At 41.8% G+C, this 17,755-nt stretch overlaps 1 protein-coding gene across 1 annotated transcript in view; it reads right to left on the reverse strand.

Annotated features, from left to right (window-relative positions):
• The window catches only part of ERC2 (ELKS/RAB6-interacting/CAST family member 2), a gene marked incomplete at its 3' end in the record, with an annotated part of 881,167 nt that overhangs the window by 213,975 nt on the left and 649,437 nt on the right, over positions 1-17,755 (reverse strand). The window contains exon 14 of the mRNA XM_079794619.1: positions 849-996. Coding sequence (XP_079650745.1) covers positions 849-996 — 148 coding nt within the window. The remainder of the gene's footprint in view (positions 1-848; positions 997-17,755) is intronic.

Here is a 17,755-nt window from a genome sequence, read left to right on the forward strand (position 1 = left end):
GTTTCATAATGAAGCTAGGATCTGAGTGAACATTTGAACCATTGCTTCCAAAAGCTCCCGAGTTATATAGAGAGGAGAAATAATGCCTGAAGATTTCAGGGATGACTTTGCAATATGCTTCAGGTACAATTATTTCCAATGAAGCCACTTCCAGAAGACCCTCCAGAAAGCAAATAACTTATTGTTTGCACAAATTAGGACTTTGACCCTCCTTCCTTTTCCCTCAGAAGAAGTACAGTGGCCTAGTGAGGAGGAAAATCAGGATAATGAGGTAAACAGGTGATAAAAAAATATTAGACTAAATAATGGTCTGGGAGGGCTCCAAGCATAGCCTGGTGGTGCCAGGGGCTGGGAGATGTCCCTCCGCCAAAAGGTCCAGGAGGAAACAGTTAAAGAGCCAAAGCTGGAAGTCTGGTGAGAAAGAAATCTAAAGAACTGGATGAGGGAAGTTATTTATAGGCCCAGAGAGTGAGCAAGACAGAAGATAACGGGTCCAATGGGAGAGAATGTGCCCAGAATTTAATTAGTAGTTCCTAGGATTTAGTCAGAAGTCACACAAAGTCCACTGGAAGGAAGAGAGCTGAGAGCTATTTCTGGGGAGATGAGGCTAACACAAAAGAAAGGAAAACAGCGCTGCTTGCAAACCACACAAGCCCAGGCACATGCAGCCCACACAGAGAAGCAGTAAAATGGTGTTCCAGTGACAACTCAGGTCATTTCACTCCTACCTGCTTTCAGCTGCTTGAGCCTGCAGGATGGACATGGGAAAATGAAGAGCTGCTAAACCCACAGGAAGCATCCAACGGCCCAAACCCAGCAAAACACACCTGACGGGCAGGAGGCCCCACCTGCTGCTTTAGCTGGTGCACCAGTCGGTCTTTCTCCCGCTTGAGGGCCATCACTTCTTCCTGCGTCTTTTTCTTTTTGGAGGCAGACAGTTCCAGCAGGGCAATGTTTGCATCTTTCTCACTGATTGCCGCAAGCAGAGCTTCCTGTCTGGTAAAATAAAAATTATTGTGATGATGTGTATAAAGTGGGGAAAAAAACACCATTTGTCATTTATAACTGAAATGAGCCACGGAGTATTGTCTCAATGAGAAGGAATTATGGATAATGCTTAAGACAAACTACCTCCTTGACTCTCAGAATAGACAAAGTTGTGTGGGTCAGAATCCCTGAGACCCACACACTGTATCCTCTAAGAGGTCACTTTCAATGGCTTCACAGATAAAGCGGCATATAAGAAATGGAGGGAGTCCATATGAACATTTGCTTTTAAAACACCTTCATCCATCTACCCATCTATCCATCAAGTCATTCATCGATATGCCTGTCCATCCTTCCTTCCATACATCCATCTCTCCATCTACCTATCCATTCATCCATCCATCCATCCATCCATCCATCCATCCATCCATCCATCCATCTATTAGCCAGGTAATGTTCTAAGACAACTGGACAAAATTGGGCAGCAACTTCAATATCAAGTATAATTTTTTCCTGTAAGCTTTCCTTTTGAAGGCAGGCAGAGATATTTACTAGGGTTCCCTTCCCATTTTCAATGCAATTAGTGAGGCTTTCTTGCCATTCCACCAAAAATCATTTCTTCCTCGGTATTCCATATCTCAGTAATCACAGCACCATCTATCAAGTAGCCCAAGCCCCAAACCTAAAGTCGTCCTTGATTCCTTTCCTTCCTTCTCTACCCAGAGCCAATTAACAACCTCATACATTCCTTATCTAAACTAATCTATTGCTAGGAAATGTTTCCCAACCACCAGCATCTATTCACATTGCTCATTCACTAGTCTCCCTGGTACAGACAGAGGCCCAGTAACCTTTAAATACATTCTAAGTCCGGATTCCACCACCCAGTTGCATGAAAAATCCATTGCATCACTCTTTAGACTTCAAATCCAGAGCCTTTACTGATGCCTGCAACTCGTTACACCAACTGGCCCTAACCACCTCTGTGAGGTCATCTTTTTCCATTTCTTCCTCCTCAATCATTAGGCTCCAGCACATTTTGTTCCTGAACTCTTTTCTAGTCCTTGAAAATGTTACACTTGTTCTCACCTCATAAGCTTTGTCTTGCCATTGCCCCTGGCTGGAATGGCCTCACCTCGCAGCTCCCTATCCTTCAGGTCTCAGCTCCAATGTATCCACTTCAGATAAGCCATCTCCAGCTGCTTTCCTTGGCAGTGCCTCTCCACCTGGCACCTGGTGCCCAAGCCTCTGGCCGGCTACATTACCCTGGCATTTTTTGTTTTATTTCATACAACTTTTCACTATTAGAAAGGATCTTAGATATTGATGATTTTTCTCTACTTGACACTCCATGAAAGCGGAAGCTTCTTGGTCTTAGGCAGCACTAGTTCTCCAGCTTCTGGCAGAACACTGAGCACATAGTAGGTGTCTAAAATGTTTGCTCAAGCAATAGAAAAGTTCACTTTATACTTCTCAAAAACGTTGACGACACCATGTACAACTCTTCTCATGTAAAAATAATGACAATGAGTTGACTCCTGACTACTCTCTGGTCACTGCTTATTCAGAAAAGTATTAAAAGTTGACTCCTCTAATTTTAACAGTCCAATTTTATTGCAACATCTATTGCAGATTTTAATCTGGAATTTTCTGGGACCATTATTAACTAGGAAATGGTTCACCTGGTGTGTTTTATTGAGTTCTCCTTTCCACTGAGGGAAGTCTTGTCCCAGCCATTGTGTCATTTCAGCCATTGTTTAGATAATGACCCCACAATCCCAGGAAAGCCTCAATATTGGGTACTTTTTTTGCACACAAGTCCCAGGACTAAAACCTGTTTTGCCTTTCTTTAATCCCCACCACCAGACCAGACCCTCCCCAGATGACTGGACAATATGGTCATTATTTAGATCTCGGGTATCCCCCACCCCTGTTCACTGCAGGGATCTGTATGGACTTTTCTGGGCCCCACTAATGCCAGGCAGTAGAAGCTGCTGACTGAGGCTCAATCAGATGTGTGAGCAGCAGAAATGTCAGGAGATAGCCCTAACCAGTTTGGCTCAGTGGATAGAGCATCGGCCTGCGGACTGAAAGGTCCCAGGTTCAATTCCAGTCAAGGGCATGTACCTTGGTTGCGGGCACATCCCCAGGTGGGGGCGTGCAGGAGGCAGCTGATTGATGTTTCTCTCTCATCGATGTTTCTAACTCTCTATCCCTTTCCCTTCCTCTCTGTAAAAAATCAATAAAATATATATTTTTTAAAAAGAAATGTTAGGAGATATCTCCATTTTCCAGAAGAAAACCAGTGCAGGCTGGACTATGAATAGCAGCATTAATATCTAGCTTTACACAGCCAGTTTCTTTCTGGGTAGCATCCTTAGACAATAGACATGCTTGTTGTTGATGGCCAATGCATATTTATACATAAGGCCAAGCTGAAGAGTCTGCATGGACTTCAAATCTCTACTACAACTTAGCTACAACATACCCAAGGTGATTGCAATATTTTACCACACTCTGCCCCAAATGAAAATTTCCAAGTGAAATTTTTCAATGGAAAAAAACTTAAAAATAATTGGGAAAATTGGGAGTTGATAGCAAATTATGCTACATCCCTATGACTCACTCTTTACAGCTATATGCAGCCATGTAAAATGTTGATAAAAAATAACATAATATGTGAAAACAGTTATGTTTGTTGAGAGACAATTCTCCATGAGTCTCGTATTTTTGTACACTCTTTGTGAGCATAGGCACTATCTTCTTTTCTCACATTTTTTTAAAGGATGTTTGTATAACAAATAGCCTTGGAAGATAGAGGGAGTGTCTCTGTTAGGATCAAAGACTAGCCATGCTTACAGCCCTGTATAATAGTGTCTCCTTCCAGAGCAAGGGGCAGGCATGTTACTGCCTATTATAAAAGGTTTGGGCTCCCTAAGCTCAGGGTTGCCCTCCTTTAATGCAACCCACTGCAGGTGTAGCTATTCATCTGGCCCATCTGCCTTGCCTTCATGGAACTTGGGGAAAGGAGAATTGATATAAATGTGCTGATGTTGCTGTTTGCACCTTGAGCAATAAAGTCCTTTGTCTCTGACCTAAGTCTCTGGTTTGCTGCCTGAATCCATGACACTGAACCAGGCTGACCTGTTAGCATACCATAGGGAAAAACTCAGACCCTTCACAGTTCTTCACATGCAAATATCTACACAATAAGATCCCAAAACATAAAATTCTATTCCCAGGAAAAACAAAAACAGAAAGAAAATGCTAACAGTCATTATCTCATAGTGGTAAAATGAATAGGCTATTTTTAATTCTTTTTCTGTATGTACCTTTTTGCATTATTCTTCCCTTCCACAAAGTATCCTAAGAGTAAAGTCTAAAAAATTGTAAATGAAACTTACAAGATTGTGCCTTCTAAACTCCTTTTGCCCTATAATCCCATAATTTAATATTTTCAGAATTTAACATATATTTCCCCTGTTATAATACTATCAAAAGTTCCAATACATTAATTTCTAATATCAAATTTTTATTGATCATATAAAAACATATCAATTCCTAACTCTTTACAGATGTTATCACTAAATACAGCCCCAAATCTAGTTACATTTAAGTCATTTTTATAAAAGTACATTTAAAAACACTCATCAATATTAATATAAATATAAAAGAATCAATTTTGTTCTTCATAATCTTTTCCTCAGTGTCTTTTTTATTTTGTTTTATTTTGTCTGCTTTTGGGTAACAAATCTATTTATAAGCAACAAATCTACTTATAATGATAGAACTCTGTATAAAATTAGTGTAAGAAGGGCTACATCTATTTTGAAACCCTCATTTAAATATTGACCGTTATTAATGAAAATTTACCCTAAAAGACCTTGATTGAACTCTACATTTAATAATTCTAGTCTATTTAAATCAAAGAGTAATTGCCAGAAGGTAATAAAAGTATATAAAACTAGACAAAGATGATCATTTCACACTTAGAAAGAATTTACGATGCTTTTAAAGCTATGTCTGGCCATTACCTATTTCTACAGGAATGCCAGGTAGAGCAAACTCTTAATTCTAGGGTGGCAGAATCAATACATTAATTTTTTTTAAGCAACAAGCTTTATAAAATGAATTTTAAAAAACTCTTTATCAAGATGATACATTTTAACTAATAATTAAATCACTGAGAGCTAATTCTGAAGTTATGGACTTTCATTAGCTCTGCTATAAAAGTCAGGGTATTTTTTTGTTTGTTTGTTTGTTTGTTTTTAGGGTGAGGATTTCTGAACATCAGATTCTACACCTTTACAATTCCCATAAGCCACTTTGCTGATACATACTTAGAGCACCTAATGATGAAGACTTTACTGACAAAACACAGAGGTCTATTTTGAGAAAATGGCAAACACTGGAATAAATTAAGAAACGTAAATTGAATCTTCCTGCTTTTTCTTTTTCCAACAGGGAATTTTGATCCAGCCTTTCCCATATTGGGAAAATAAAAGAGGTGCCGTGTCAAAAGAATACCAGGGACAGGGCACTTGGATATAAATTGGAAACACAAAGAAAAATCCTCATTCTTTTCCCCAGCAGGTGAATCACCTTCTAGATCCAAGGCCAGATGGACATCACTTCAGAAATTGTTACTGTCCCGTCTACCTGAAGAAAGTGTCCCATGAGCCTGAAATCGCGTTAAGCACTTAATCTGCCCTCTTTGCTTATTCACAGACAATGCAGAGAGAACATACATACTCATCTTTAGAGTTAGTGAGGTTTAAGATATGCCAAAGGCTTGCCACCTTATCTTTAGAAACTGCAATGTTCCAGTGCACAACTACTAAGGTGATCTGTCTATGCCCAAAAATGCAGCTTAAAATATAAAAAGGGAGCCCAAATACGCTAGGAAGGAAGATAAGATAATGCAAAGAGAAATAAATCTATAACAGCCTGCTAAATGCCAAGCTAAGAAAGCGGACCATGGACAGCATTTTATCAAAGTGCAGCCTAAACAAATGTCAAGGGGAATAATTTCTTTAACAAATATGGGCAACAATGGAGTGAAACAGGGGGCAATTCTGTGCCCTTGCGTGCATTTAGTCAGGGCTAACAATGGATAAAAATATGTGCATGGACACATTTAATAACCCTAAACTGTCATTCAGTTTGTAGGAGGTAGTCAAGATATAGCTAATAAAACACCAAAAAAATGGTTTTAGCCACCCTGGGAAAAAAATCCTCTATGGAATAAAACAAAAGAGGGCTGAAAGGTGGCTCCCACTAAGATAAATGCCTTCTTTTGAGTGTTGGCGGTGGTTAACCTTCTCAAAGAGAACTCCAGAATCCGGATGGTAATACATCGCTACTTCACTTATCACAGTCAATTTAAAAGGGAGCTTTATAAACATTTCTATTTCACTCCCTGTTGCTGTCTTTCTATTAATGATGACTTGGGTTGGGGGGGGGGGGAGGGCATCTAAAATTAATTTTCCAATTTGTAAATGAGGCAGGCTAATTAGGAAGTTATAAATTGGTTGGGGGGAGAGGCATTAGCACATTTTTTTTTCTGGTGGGATTTTGTTTTAGTTAGCTGACCCATCTTTAGGAACGCATTCAATTACAAAAGCAGATGCCGAAAAAAACGCACTCCATTAAGAAATGTTTGGATAATGACATACGAGGGAGAACCTACATTATGTATGGTGCTCAGCCCACAGTCATGTTCTAATCATACTGTGGGGAAAAAAAAAATTCCGCTCAATCAACTTTGCCAGTTAATTACTGTTTTCTTTCCCTCATGACCCTGAATCTTCCACCATAAGTTCAGTAGGAGGTGACTTAAGACAGCCGGTGACGAAAGATCCTGTTCAAAACAGCCTCTGTCTCACCCCTGGGGTGAGGGTAGGTGAAGGTTTGCTGCGATCAACCCTGGAGAAAGATGCTCATTTGCCCACATGTTCAAAGCTGTATTTTCACATGGCATCTTGAGAACGAAAAGGCTTTCGATATCAATTCAGATCAACACTCGCCACCAGTAAAACGATGCATTGTGCAAGCAGAGGGGGCCATGCAGAAAATGAAGCCGCTCTCCTAAGGTGGGGCCCACGGGGGAGATGCAGTGGAACAATCATGAGTTTTAGCAAGGACAAAGAACAGACCAGACTTGTAAAGGCCAGGCTTTGGCAGCCCAGACTTCTTAATGCGGTTTGCTCTCTGTCGCCCACCTAAAACTGACCTCAAGAAATAGTTTACTCCAATTACGCAGAATTTTGTCTTTGAAACCTAATAGCACATGACTGGAATTTCCTCACACGGGGGCCAAAGAGTCTTGTGGAAGCTCTTTGCTCCATGCACTAGCCCCGGCATGACTCGGGGAGGCAGCTAGCCCACCCTAGGGTTCCTCTAAGTGCAACTGGAACCAGAAACTCAAAAAGGCCTTCAGGGCACTAAGATGCAAATGCTAGCGCCACTTGGCATTCTGCTACAAAGGGGTGTTGGTGAGAGTGAGGCCACAGGGAAAGGCCCCAGGCCGGAGGAGGGCAAGTGCCAGGAAGAGCTACTGCTCCATCCTGAAGTGCTCTCTCCATTCCCATCCCTTCGGTCAGTGGTCAGCAAACTGCGGCTCGCAAGCCACATGCGGCTCTTTGGCCCCTTGAGTTTTTAGCCAAGGCCAGCTTAGGAGTACCCTAATTAAGTTAATAACAATGTACCTATCTATATAGTTTAAGTTCAAAAAATTTGGCTCTCAAAAGAAATTTCAATCGTTGTACTGTTGATATTTGGCTCTGTTGACTAATGAGTTTGCCGACCACTGCCTTCGGTGAATTGATGGAAAGGCAATGAGAGATGAAGTGACCACTGCCCAGGTCCAGGCAGAGGACATGTGCGAGGTAGTACTGTTACTGTGTGCCCGATGACCAAAAAACTTAATTTTAAAAATAGAGGAAGATAAAATACTTCCTTTGATTATGTTAGCCTATATAATTTCTGCTTAACTACACAAATAAAATATCATTCAAGTCCTAGACGGTTTTGCTTAGTGGATAGAGCATTGGCTTTTGGACTGAAGGCTCCTGGGTTCAAATCTGGCCAAGGGTACATGCTCGGGTTGTGGGCTCGATCCCCAGTCTGGGGCGTGCAGGAGGCAGCCGATCGATGATTCTCTCTTATCACTGATGTTTCTATCTCTCTCTCCCTCTCCCTTCCTCTCTGAAATCAATAAAGAAATACACACACACACACACACACACACACACACACAAACAAACATATATATATATTAAAAGCGTAACATGCTAATTAGACCGGACGTCCTTCCAGACGACCTTCAGGATGAAGCAGGGGCTGCCAAGGGAAGCCCAGGTCCTAGGTGCCAGAGGGAAGCTGGTGCAGGCAGCCGGCGGAAGGAAGGCCTACTCTTGCATGAGTTTCGTGCATCAGGCCCCTAGTACATATATATGTATCATTCAAGTCCTTCCTTAAGAGGAAAAGGTCCTGGTTTAGTGTCTCAGCATTGGAGTTGAATATACCTGCGTTTGAATCTCCTCAATACCTTTTGTTTCTATGACCCTGAGCAAGTGACTTAATGTCTCTGCAACACAAATTTGCTCTTAAATGGACTAAGAAGGATAACAGGAACTCTCTCTTAGATTCTTGTGAGATTTAGATGTGATAATGCATGCAAAGATTTTGTTCAGTGCTTGACATAACTATACAAAGGTTAGCAATTATTATTTCATCATATGGGCACCACCAAATGTAAAGATTCAAAAGTTTTGTATTATTTTCTACCGGACTCCCCTCTGTAAATGTAAATGTGCCAGTGGGTCTCTTAATTTAAAGACAGACTCTCAGAGAAGCCTCTGAAATTGGTTTCTGTTAAGCTGCACATATGACTTCCATGAGCTGATGTCTGTTATGCAAACAAACTTAAAGAAGAAAACAGAGTTTGCGTGTGAAGAAGAATCTGTCTATCATAAAAGCATCCCCTACCAGCCAGGTCCAACTTGATCAATAGCTGTTCAACATCATTCCATCCAAACTGCTAGGAAAGGCCACTCACAGAAGTGGGCAAGGCGTGATTTCATGCAGTATGGGAAATGGAAACATGTTCTAAAAGGTGACCCTTTAAAAGTCAAGGTCAAGTGCAAAATCTAACCAAAGTCAAACAACTTCAAAACAAAAATTCTTCCATTATAAAAAACTTTTTAAAAAGTTGGTGAATTTGGAAGGCAGGGAGGGCAAGTGAAATGAAGGGGCTCCGTGATCCATCAGCAAACCTGGCTGCGGTGTGTGCTGTGCTGATGCACATTCATTCTTGTTAATTCCTGCTCAGTGACAAGAAGACTTCCCTGTTGACCAGTGAACTCTGCCAAGGTAGCTGTCTATGTAAAATACACCCAGCAGCCAGACTGCCTGGGAGGGTTATTGATGATTGATAATAAGAAACCAAATTCATCTGGGCTTCACTGTGAGCCGGAGCTTTGCCCAACATTCCCCTAACTAAACCTACTGGCCATGGATAATCAGTTAGTATCAGGAGACTTGCCGCATCACATTAAATTTTTCACTGGAAATGAACAACTGTCAGAAAACAGGTCACTGACTTCAAGGTTTAGCCCCCGAGCCATCTGATCGATTATTTTTTTTCCTTATCGGTGAGATGAATGTGCATGTATGCAAGTGTGTGTTTAAGTTTCCAAAAGAGAGTATATTTTAATTTTCTCTCTAGTATATATTGAGGCGACTAAGATTTGCTAGTAAGTCTCTGCACAGAACAGCAAATTGCCCTCCTGTATCTTGAACTAAAAACTCCCCCTCTTAATTTGACATTTTTGTGCTAAATCAAACCTCCCTTTGTTTATGTTTACATGAAATAGAATATTGCCATCGGCTAAATTATAATGAAAAACACAACAGATTGTCATGTCATTGCTGCAAGAGGGATACGAGCAGAAGGGGGCACATTCCAGAATTTCGTTAACACAACATTTGAAGAAAATCAAATTAGGGTTCTGTGAAGCAGATCTTTGCTGAGAGAAATACAAAAAATTGAGTTCGTTGGAAGCGGCTCCTCTGAGCGAGTTCCTGTTCCTGGGGAGAAAAAAGGCCGTGTGCTCCTGCTCCGGGGAAGGAAGCAGAGTGGCGTGTCTGCATGCTCCGTGGGGATGGCAGTGGCCAGGCAAAGCAGGCTTTTAGCAGGGTCAGGAAGGCATGATACTGCTAACCAGATTCCCATCGACCTGACACTGTTCTTCCTGGCTGTGCCTGCCACAGAATTGAACCACAATTCCGGGAAACCAACAGGAGTCTTCCTTTGGGATGCTGATGGCTTTTTGAGCATCCTGGGCCATGCAATTCCTCACCTCAATGTCTTAGTGACTTTGAGAAGTCTAGCCTTTAGGTCTGCCATCTCGTGGCCATTGCAATAAATACCGCCCTTTGCTATTTTTCCCAAAGTAGTTACACCTCCATAATCTATATTCTAAAAAGTTGCCACAAAGGGTGCTTATTAAACAAATGAACTTTAGCCACAGGAGGGCTCCACAAGGCAGAGGGAGCTAGGGCATTTCACATTCCAATTGCCTTTCTGCTCTAATTTTTCATTCCTGATGAAAGCCTTGATTCAAATGATCATTTATCAAATTACTAAATAATCATTTGGCACAGGGTTGGGCCTGCTAAGAAATCGGGTATGAGGTAATAGGCATGTTTTAGGTGCCTTTTTTTTTTTTTAATGGACACATAGCTGTTTCCAAATGAGTGAGTCTCTGCATCTCTGTACTTGCCATAGACTTGCTAAGAGAATATTCAGAATAAAACAGATTATAAATGCAAAGGGGCTTATTGCCTGAAAATTAGGAGGGTATGTTTTCCTGGCAGTAACTTAAAGTCCAAATGACAGAGTTCAAAAATACACACATCAACCTTCTGAGGACAAGAAGTAAGACCAAATTTGTCACAGATCCAGGTTAGAAAGAAATTGCTAAAATGCCCCCAGGAAAACACACTGAGCCAGCCTAATGCGCACTCAGCACTGCACGTGGCCATCTACTCAGCAAGGCTTCCCAAATGTACCATAACCCCTACACCAGCAGGAGGTGCAAGAGCAGATTTAATGACCTTAAATTAATTTCAGTATAGAACTATACACTTGATGTATTGCATTGCTAAGCAACTGATTAAAAAATCATATATATATATATATATATATATATATATATATATATATATGAAAAAATCAGCTAGTGAACCCAGAAATAACAAGGTATATCTGTTAGTTACCTGAAATTTCTGGATTCCTTAAGACAGTACGTGGGACACTACCAGCGTGTTTCTTCTCAGAGGGTGAGGGAATGTGAAACCAGACAGCGGATGCAGAATGAAAGAGTCTGGTAAACTACCTGAACGCACTCCACATCTGGAAAGAATCGTGGGGGAACCAACCCGAGACACAATGGTATAGAAAGCAGTCTCAGATTTACAGTATGGGTGGCCTTGTGGCTCATGGAAGCGAAATTTCCACTCTGGGAGGAGCAGTCGCCAGAACATTTCTGGAGTGAAATTAGGAAGTCCAACCGGAACCAACTGAACTGTGCGTGTTCCTTTGGGTGGCTGTTCACTGGCCATATAAGCAAATCAACCAGATGCGCAGAGCCCAGATCTCCAATGCCTTCAACACACATTTACTACGCACCCACTGTATGCCAGGTCCCAGGGACAAAAGCACAAACCAGACAGGCACCACTCCTGCTTCTGCGGAGCTTATAACACAGAGGACTCCAGAGACTCTCCAAGGTCATGAGCTGGCTGATCCTGATCCTACAATGACACCGCCCCCCCCCTCCCACCACCACCACCACCACCACACACACACACACACACACACACACACACACAATAAAAATAAAAAAGAGAAAGAAAGAAATACCCTTCTATTTCCATCAGGAACACATATCAGATCATCAGCAGTAGCATGTAAAGAAGATACTCATGAATCCCGTTTACCAATCCAAAGTCTTGGCCTAAGAATCCACACAGCATTTCCACCGATATGTATCAGATCCTGGGATAACTGATTCAAAAGCTCCCTCCTATCCCTTCCTCTTCCTTCTGAATGTCTAGTGCAAGCCAGCTGCAATCCAGAAGCTCAAACACCAATAAATACATAGAAACACGAGACCTCATATTCATAGCGATTAGGCTGAATGATAAGTGCACTTTTTGTGTGAATCAGAAGCAAACGAATGTCAGTGATTTCATACAGTTCAACCTTCCATAATAATAGCAACTTTACTGGTTTCTTTGTTTGTTTATAATATATGCCCATAGATAATTTTAATTATTTATCACTTCCATGGGCAAAGATTTAAAAAGTTGAGGTAATTTCCTCTCAATATCCAACTATTATCCCCCATGTACCCAAGACAAATCACTCAAGGCAATTAACCCAGGAGAGAGCCTGCTACACAGATCACAGGGGAAGGAGGTCCCAGCAGCCCAGGATGGTAACAGGGGCCCCCAGACCTGGAAAACCACTTAGTGAGACGCTTCCTGGTGACCAGACTCCAATCTGACACTGATTACCACTCCCCAAGATACTGACCTGTTGACTGATTGCTTTGAGATCAGATCATCGATCTCCCAGGACAGCCTTGAGGCTGCCCAGCCCCACTGAGCAGCTATGGAGCCTCTTCCTTTAGATTTGAACTTCAAGTCACAGGACATAAGGCAGAAGTCAAAGCAGAATGGGGCTGCAGAATTCCTAAAGGGTTTTTCCGAAGTCTCATTGATGAGAGGCTCAATAACAAAAGCATTCTTGAGGACAGCAACACACTCATGGTGGCAGCCTAAAAGAGCAGTCGAATGTCAACCAGCGTCTTAATATCCCCCCATATCTGAAGAGACTTTACTCTGGACAAAATACTGTGCTAGGTGCTATGAGGGATTACAAACTTTTCTGGTAACGAAAGCAAATGCAAAGGAAAACTTTAATCACAAAACAAAGATAAACAATTGTTGATTAATGACTCCATTGTTAGAAGGGAGGATAAACAATTATTAATAGTTATCACTTTGTTTGTTATAGGCATATGTGAGGCCTGAGTAGAGCACATTGTTTCATTTAGTCCTCTCAAATTATCCCCCAAGGAGACAGCTGTTATTATTCCTATTGTGAAATTGAGTGAACTGATGCTGTGAGATTTAAGCAGATTGAACAGTCACATTGCTTTTAAACGGTGGGACAGGAATTTGGATCCAAATCTGTGTGAACTGGTCAGTTCACAAACATGCTTGGTTGGAGGAAGGAAGAGACATCAGTTTGGTCTGGGATGACAGGGCTGGGCGTCTCAGAGGACAGAAGAGATGGCTGGGGGTGAGGGAGGGCTGGACTGGCGGGGTTCTGGAAGGACAAGAGAGACTTCCTGGTGGGGATAAGTGTCTGAGGAAAAGCTAAGAAGATTCAGTCATTTAAAATTATTTCTGTCTTCCTTATTTACATCCTCATTTCCAGCCGCATAACTTCCATGGATTAGTTAAGAGACACTGTGGCCAAATTAAGTAATTCCTAAGTGCCAACCCAAGGACTGGTACTAGCTTGTGCTGAAGTCTTCATACACACATACACACGTACTTACACACATACACACTCATTGACACATTCATTCACATACATGAAAACATAGATAAATATTGTAGGAATAAGACTGCCAACACACCCTTTCTAGGTATCAGCAATTGAATAGCCTTATGTAACTTAATAGCTTAATTAGGTTGTCAAGCTTTATGTTGTTTTCAAAAATGTTTTTTCATATTATTGGCCCATTATATCCAAAGTCTAGAAAGCACGCATTTGATTGCCAAATAGTATTATACTTGGGGTGTGTCTGAGGAACACCTGGGGCATCCCCTTTGGTCCTTTACTGAGCACAGGTGGGGGCTTACTTGTCTTTTGGAAAGTGCTTGATGTTTCCCTACTGCTGAGGCTCCCAGGCAGGCTGTCCCATCAATGTCATGCCGCACCCCAGTTCTTCCTGCGAAGTGACCATTCCTTTGGCATCTGTATGAGATAGCCTATGTCCTTGGGATCTAGGTGGAGCGTCATCTTTAATTTCACAAACAGGCCCTGTTAGGTCTTTCTGGGGCCTTCAGTGCCCAGAGAAGAAGAAGAAAAGCTGAGTTGGTCAACAGGCATCCTTCGGAGAACCACACCTACAGGTGACCAGAGGATCCAGTGGGAACTATGACATACTCTGCCTCTCCTTCCACTGTCCCTTTTGTTGGGATGTGATGCAATCCTTATATGGATAGAGCCCGTGAATGTGGGAATAATCAGTGTCTGGGAAGACTTGGGAATATGGTAGTTATTCCTTTAACTATCTGCTGAGAATATAGGTGAGAAGTGCTCCAGGAGAAGCCGAAGATTTGAACTAGGACCTAAGGATGGAAGTCACAGGTAGTCATACGGCAAATGCCAGTCCCATAACAGGAAGGACTCGAGCCAAGTCACAGCTGTCAAACAATAGAGCGGGCTGCCTCGTTCGCATCTCCGAAGGCACTGGTGCAGACAACAGAAGACGGTGCTGAGCAATTCCCAGAGAAAGAATTCTCACAAACAATAAGTGGTGAGACTAAACACATGTTTTGGTTAGGTTTCTTTGAATTGCAAGTAACAGAAACTGATTCTGGCTAACTTAGCAAAGAGAGGAAGTATTACAAGGATACTTGGATAGATCAAAGGAAAAAAAGAGCTAACAAGTGAACTTTGGGAAGGTCAGTAAGCAAGTCGCTCCAGGACGCTCATAGCAGGAAATCCCAAATTTTTCATGGGAAGACATACCATTTATGTAATAACTCTGCTACAACCTTCAGGCCTAATGTAAAAAGAATGATGTTTGACCTTCCTGGAAAGAAACAGATTGACCCAATCCAGGTTATTCAGTTATGGCCTGGGGTCCCCGTCACTGGGAACCCACCCTAAATAATGAAGTCACATTAAAAAAAACAGGGGGGGGGGGGGGCGATAGCTATGATTTGAGGGCTATCCTAACTGGCAATTACGCTAATGATCTATAGCCTGAAGGGTCTGTTTCAATGGTGTGCTGGAATTGGTTTTTACTGGCTAGTGAAAGTCAATTATATGCATCTCTTTCCAACTCCAGGGCAGTCTGTACCTTGGCCATGGTAGAAGAATTTATACCATAGAAATTGGCAAACACTATGGATCAGAGTTTTTTCTTTTCATTGACCTGGTTTATCAGCACACCATTGGCCTATTTCAAGATTGGACAGTCTTTCCAAGACTGTTATACACCCCAGAGGACATGCCATAGATCCCACGATAGGGAATATATAGCTAACACTCACCAGCACTTTTTCTATGCCAAACACTATTCTATAGCACTACTATAGTAACATAACACTATACTATATGCTATACTGTTCTAACTCCTTTATGAATATTAACTCATTCAGTCTGCACAAAAATCGTATGAGGCTGGTACTATTATTTCCCCAGTTGACAGGTAAGGAAATAGAGGCAGAATGGAGTAAATTAATGAAGTGCAGATTTGAACCCAGGCAGTCTATATATAATAAGTCCTCAAAATAAAATAGACAATGCGTGGCTGTTGTTCTGAGTTGTGATACCTGTGACCCAGAAAAATACAAGCAACTCAACCACTTTGAACCCTCGGCTGGATTCCAATAAGAGGATCACCCCTCAGTCTCAAAGCTGATGTCAGCGAGAACGGCCCGGGATAGCTCTACTATTAGTGCTTGGATGTTCGTTCCTTTCATTACCTGGGATGCTGGGAGACTGTATCCAAATCCAAAAGCTACACAAATCCAGGGCGATGAGAGTGGCTCATAGCATTCAGTGCCAGAATCCCCCACGTGAGTGACAGCAGCATTTGAGGACTCAGTGGGAAGTGCACATCCCATCAGTGTTCCCCAATGGGCCATGATGCCACCACCGCAATGAGAAAGGACAGAAAGTCTGAACTTCCCACCTACCGCTCCCACTAGTCCGACTGGGAGGCAGACATGGAAAACTGCAAGCAGGGGCCTAATAGAAAGGTCGCCACCTGACTGTAGATGTGTGCCTTGGACAAGTCACTTGACTTTACGCATCTTAGCTGTGGGACCTGTGAAATGGAAATTATGTTATCTACCCCTAAGGTCACTGAGAGCTTCAAATGAGCTGGCCCCCAGGAAAGCATCTGGTAAGCTGTGCCATGTCACCACTGGGGTGAGCATTGCTATCAGCAGTATCCCTACTCACATGGCAAGTGGGCTCTGAAGCCCGGGCTGCGACAATGCAATTTGATTCATCTCAAACAAAATGTGATATGATCCCACTATTAATTAACCCAAACTAGCCGAGCCGCTGTCAAATCATCAGTCCAAATGGCTGATGGGAGTTGCAGCTGGGACAATGGTAAGTTCGTGAAGGGAAAATGACGATCAGAAGGAAATACAAGCCAGCTTTCCTCTTCCAATGATTCCTTGAGAGAAGTGACCATAGTCCATTGGCAGGCAAGACAATCGCTGTTTCTAAACAGACTTTAAAAATTATTCATTTTGTGTGGTGAAGGCCTGGGGGAGGAGTGGTGCGGGTGCAGGGTGGAGGGTGTCAATGGAGGGAAAAGAGGACATCTGTAATACTTTCAGCAATGAAAATAAATTTAAAAAATTATTAATTCCCATAATGAGAATTTCCATAAAACGAGAATACCCACTGAAGATTTGTTGAGTTAGTGAATGTGATATAAACCCTAGTTCTGCAGCACTATCTGTTGTGTGATTTTGTGAGGTCAATCGACTCTGCGAATCTCCGTTTCTTAACCCATAAAATGCGAATAATAACCCTCACTACCTGGGGCAAATGGGGAAGTATTTTGGACTTATGTTCCTGAGAATTATATGAGATAAAATATGTAAACCATTTAACACATTTAGTTGGACACAGCAGTTATTATGGTAAATGTAAGCTGTAGTTATTATGACTATTATTATTCATTTACTTCATTAATTTACTATTATTATCAGCTACAAGATAAATATGTTCAAATCACCAATTGCCAAGGGAGTAATATGAGTATTCCCAGCTGCTAGAGACAAGAAGAGAGAGCTTTTGACTTATTTATTTTTTTAACAAAAAGGAATGTTGAGTAACGATTGTCTCAATTTTCTGTATTTGTAGCGAAAGACTCAATATGTTCCCAGTGTTTACCATGGTCTCACAAGTCCACTTCCACACACTTAAGCAAATGTAAATTGGAAAGTGGAAATGCATTTTTCTGATAAGTACAAGAAGAACTGCATTATAAAACTGACAGTATTCCAGACGGCATTTCCACTCTCGATTTGGCTTTCTTTTTTTTAATCACTTAGCAACTCTTTTGAATATCCAAATCCAATATTTCAATGGATCTTCAGAGCCAAAAAGCTTTCTGCAAAGGATTAAAGAAGTAGCAAAGTGTCATGAAGAACATGAATTCGATTCCCTTGAAGGAAAAATAAAAGTTGTGGCTATTGCCAGGCCGGTGTGGCTCAGTGGTTGAGCATCAACCTATGAACCAGGAGGTCAAGTTTGATTCCAGGTCAGGTAGGGCACATGCCCAGGTTGTGGGCTCAATCCCCAGGTTGGGGGGTAGGGGAGGCAGCCGAATAATAATTCTCTCTCATCACTGATGTTTCTATCTCTCTCTCCCTCTCCCTTTCTCTATGAAATCAACGAAAATAAATAGTTTTTAAAAAGTCATGGCTA

This window comes from Cnephaeus nilssonii, assembly GCF_951640355.1.
Source record: "Cnephaeus nilssonii genome assembly, chromosome: 17".
NCBI classification, from domain to species: Eukaryota; Metazoa; Chordata; class Mammalia; order Chiroptera; family Vespertilionidae; genus Cnephaeus; species Cnephaeus nilssonii.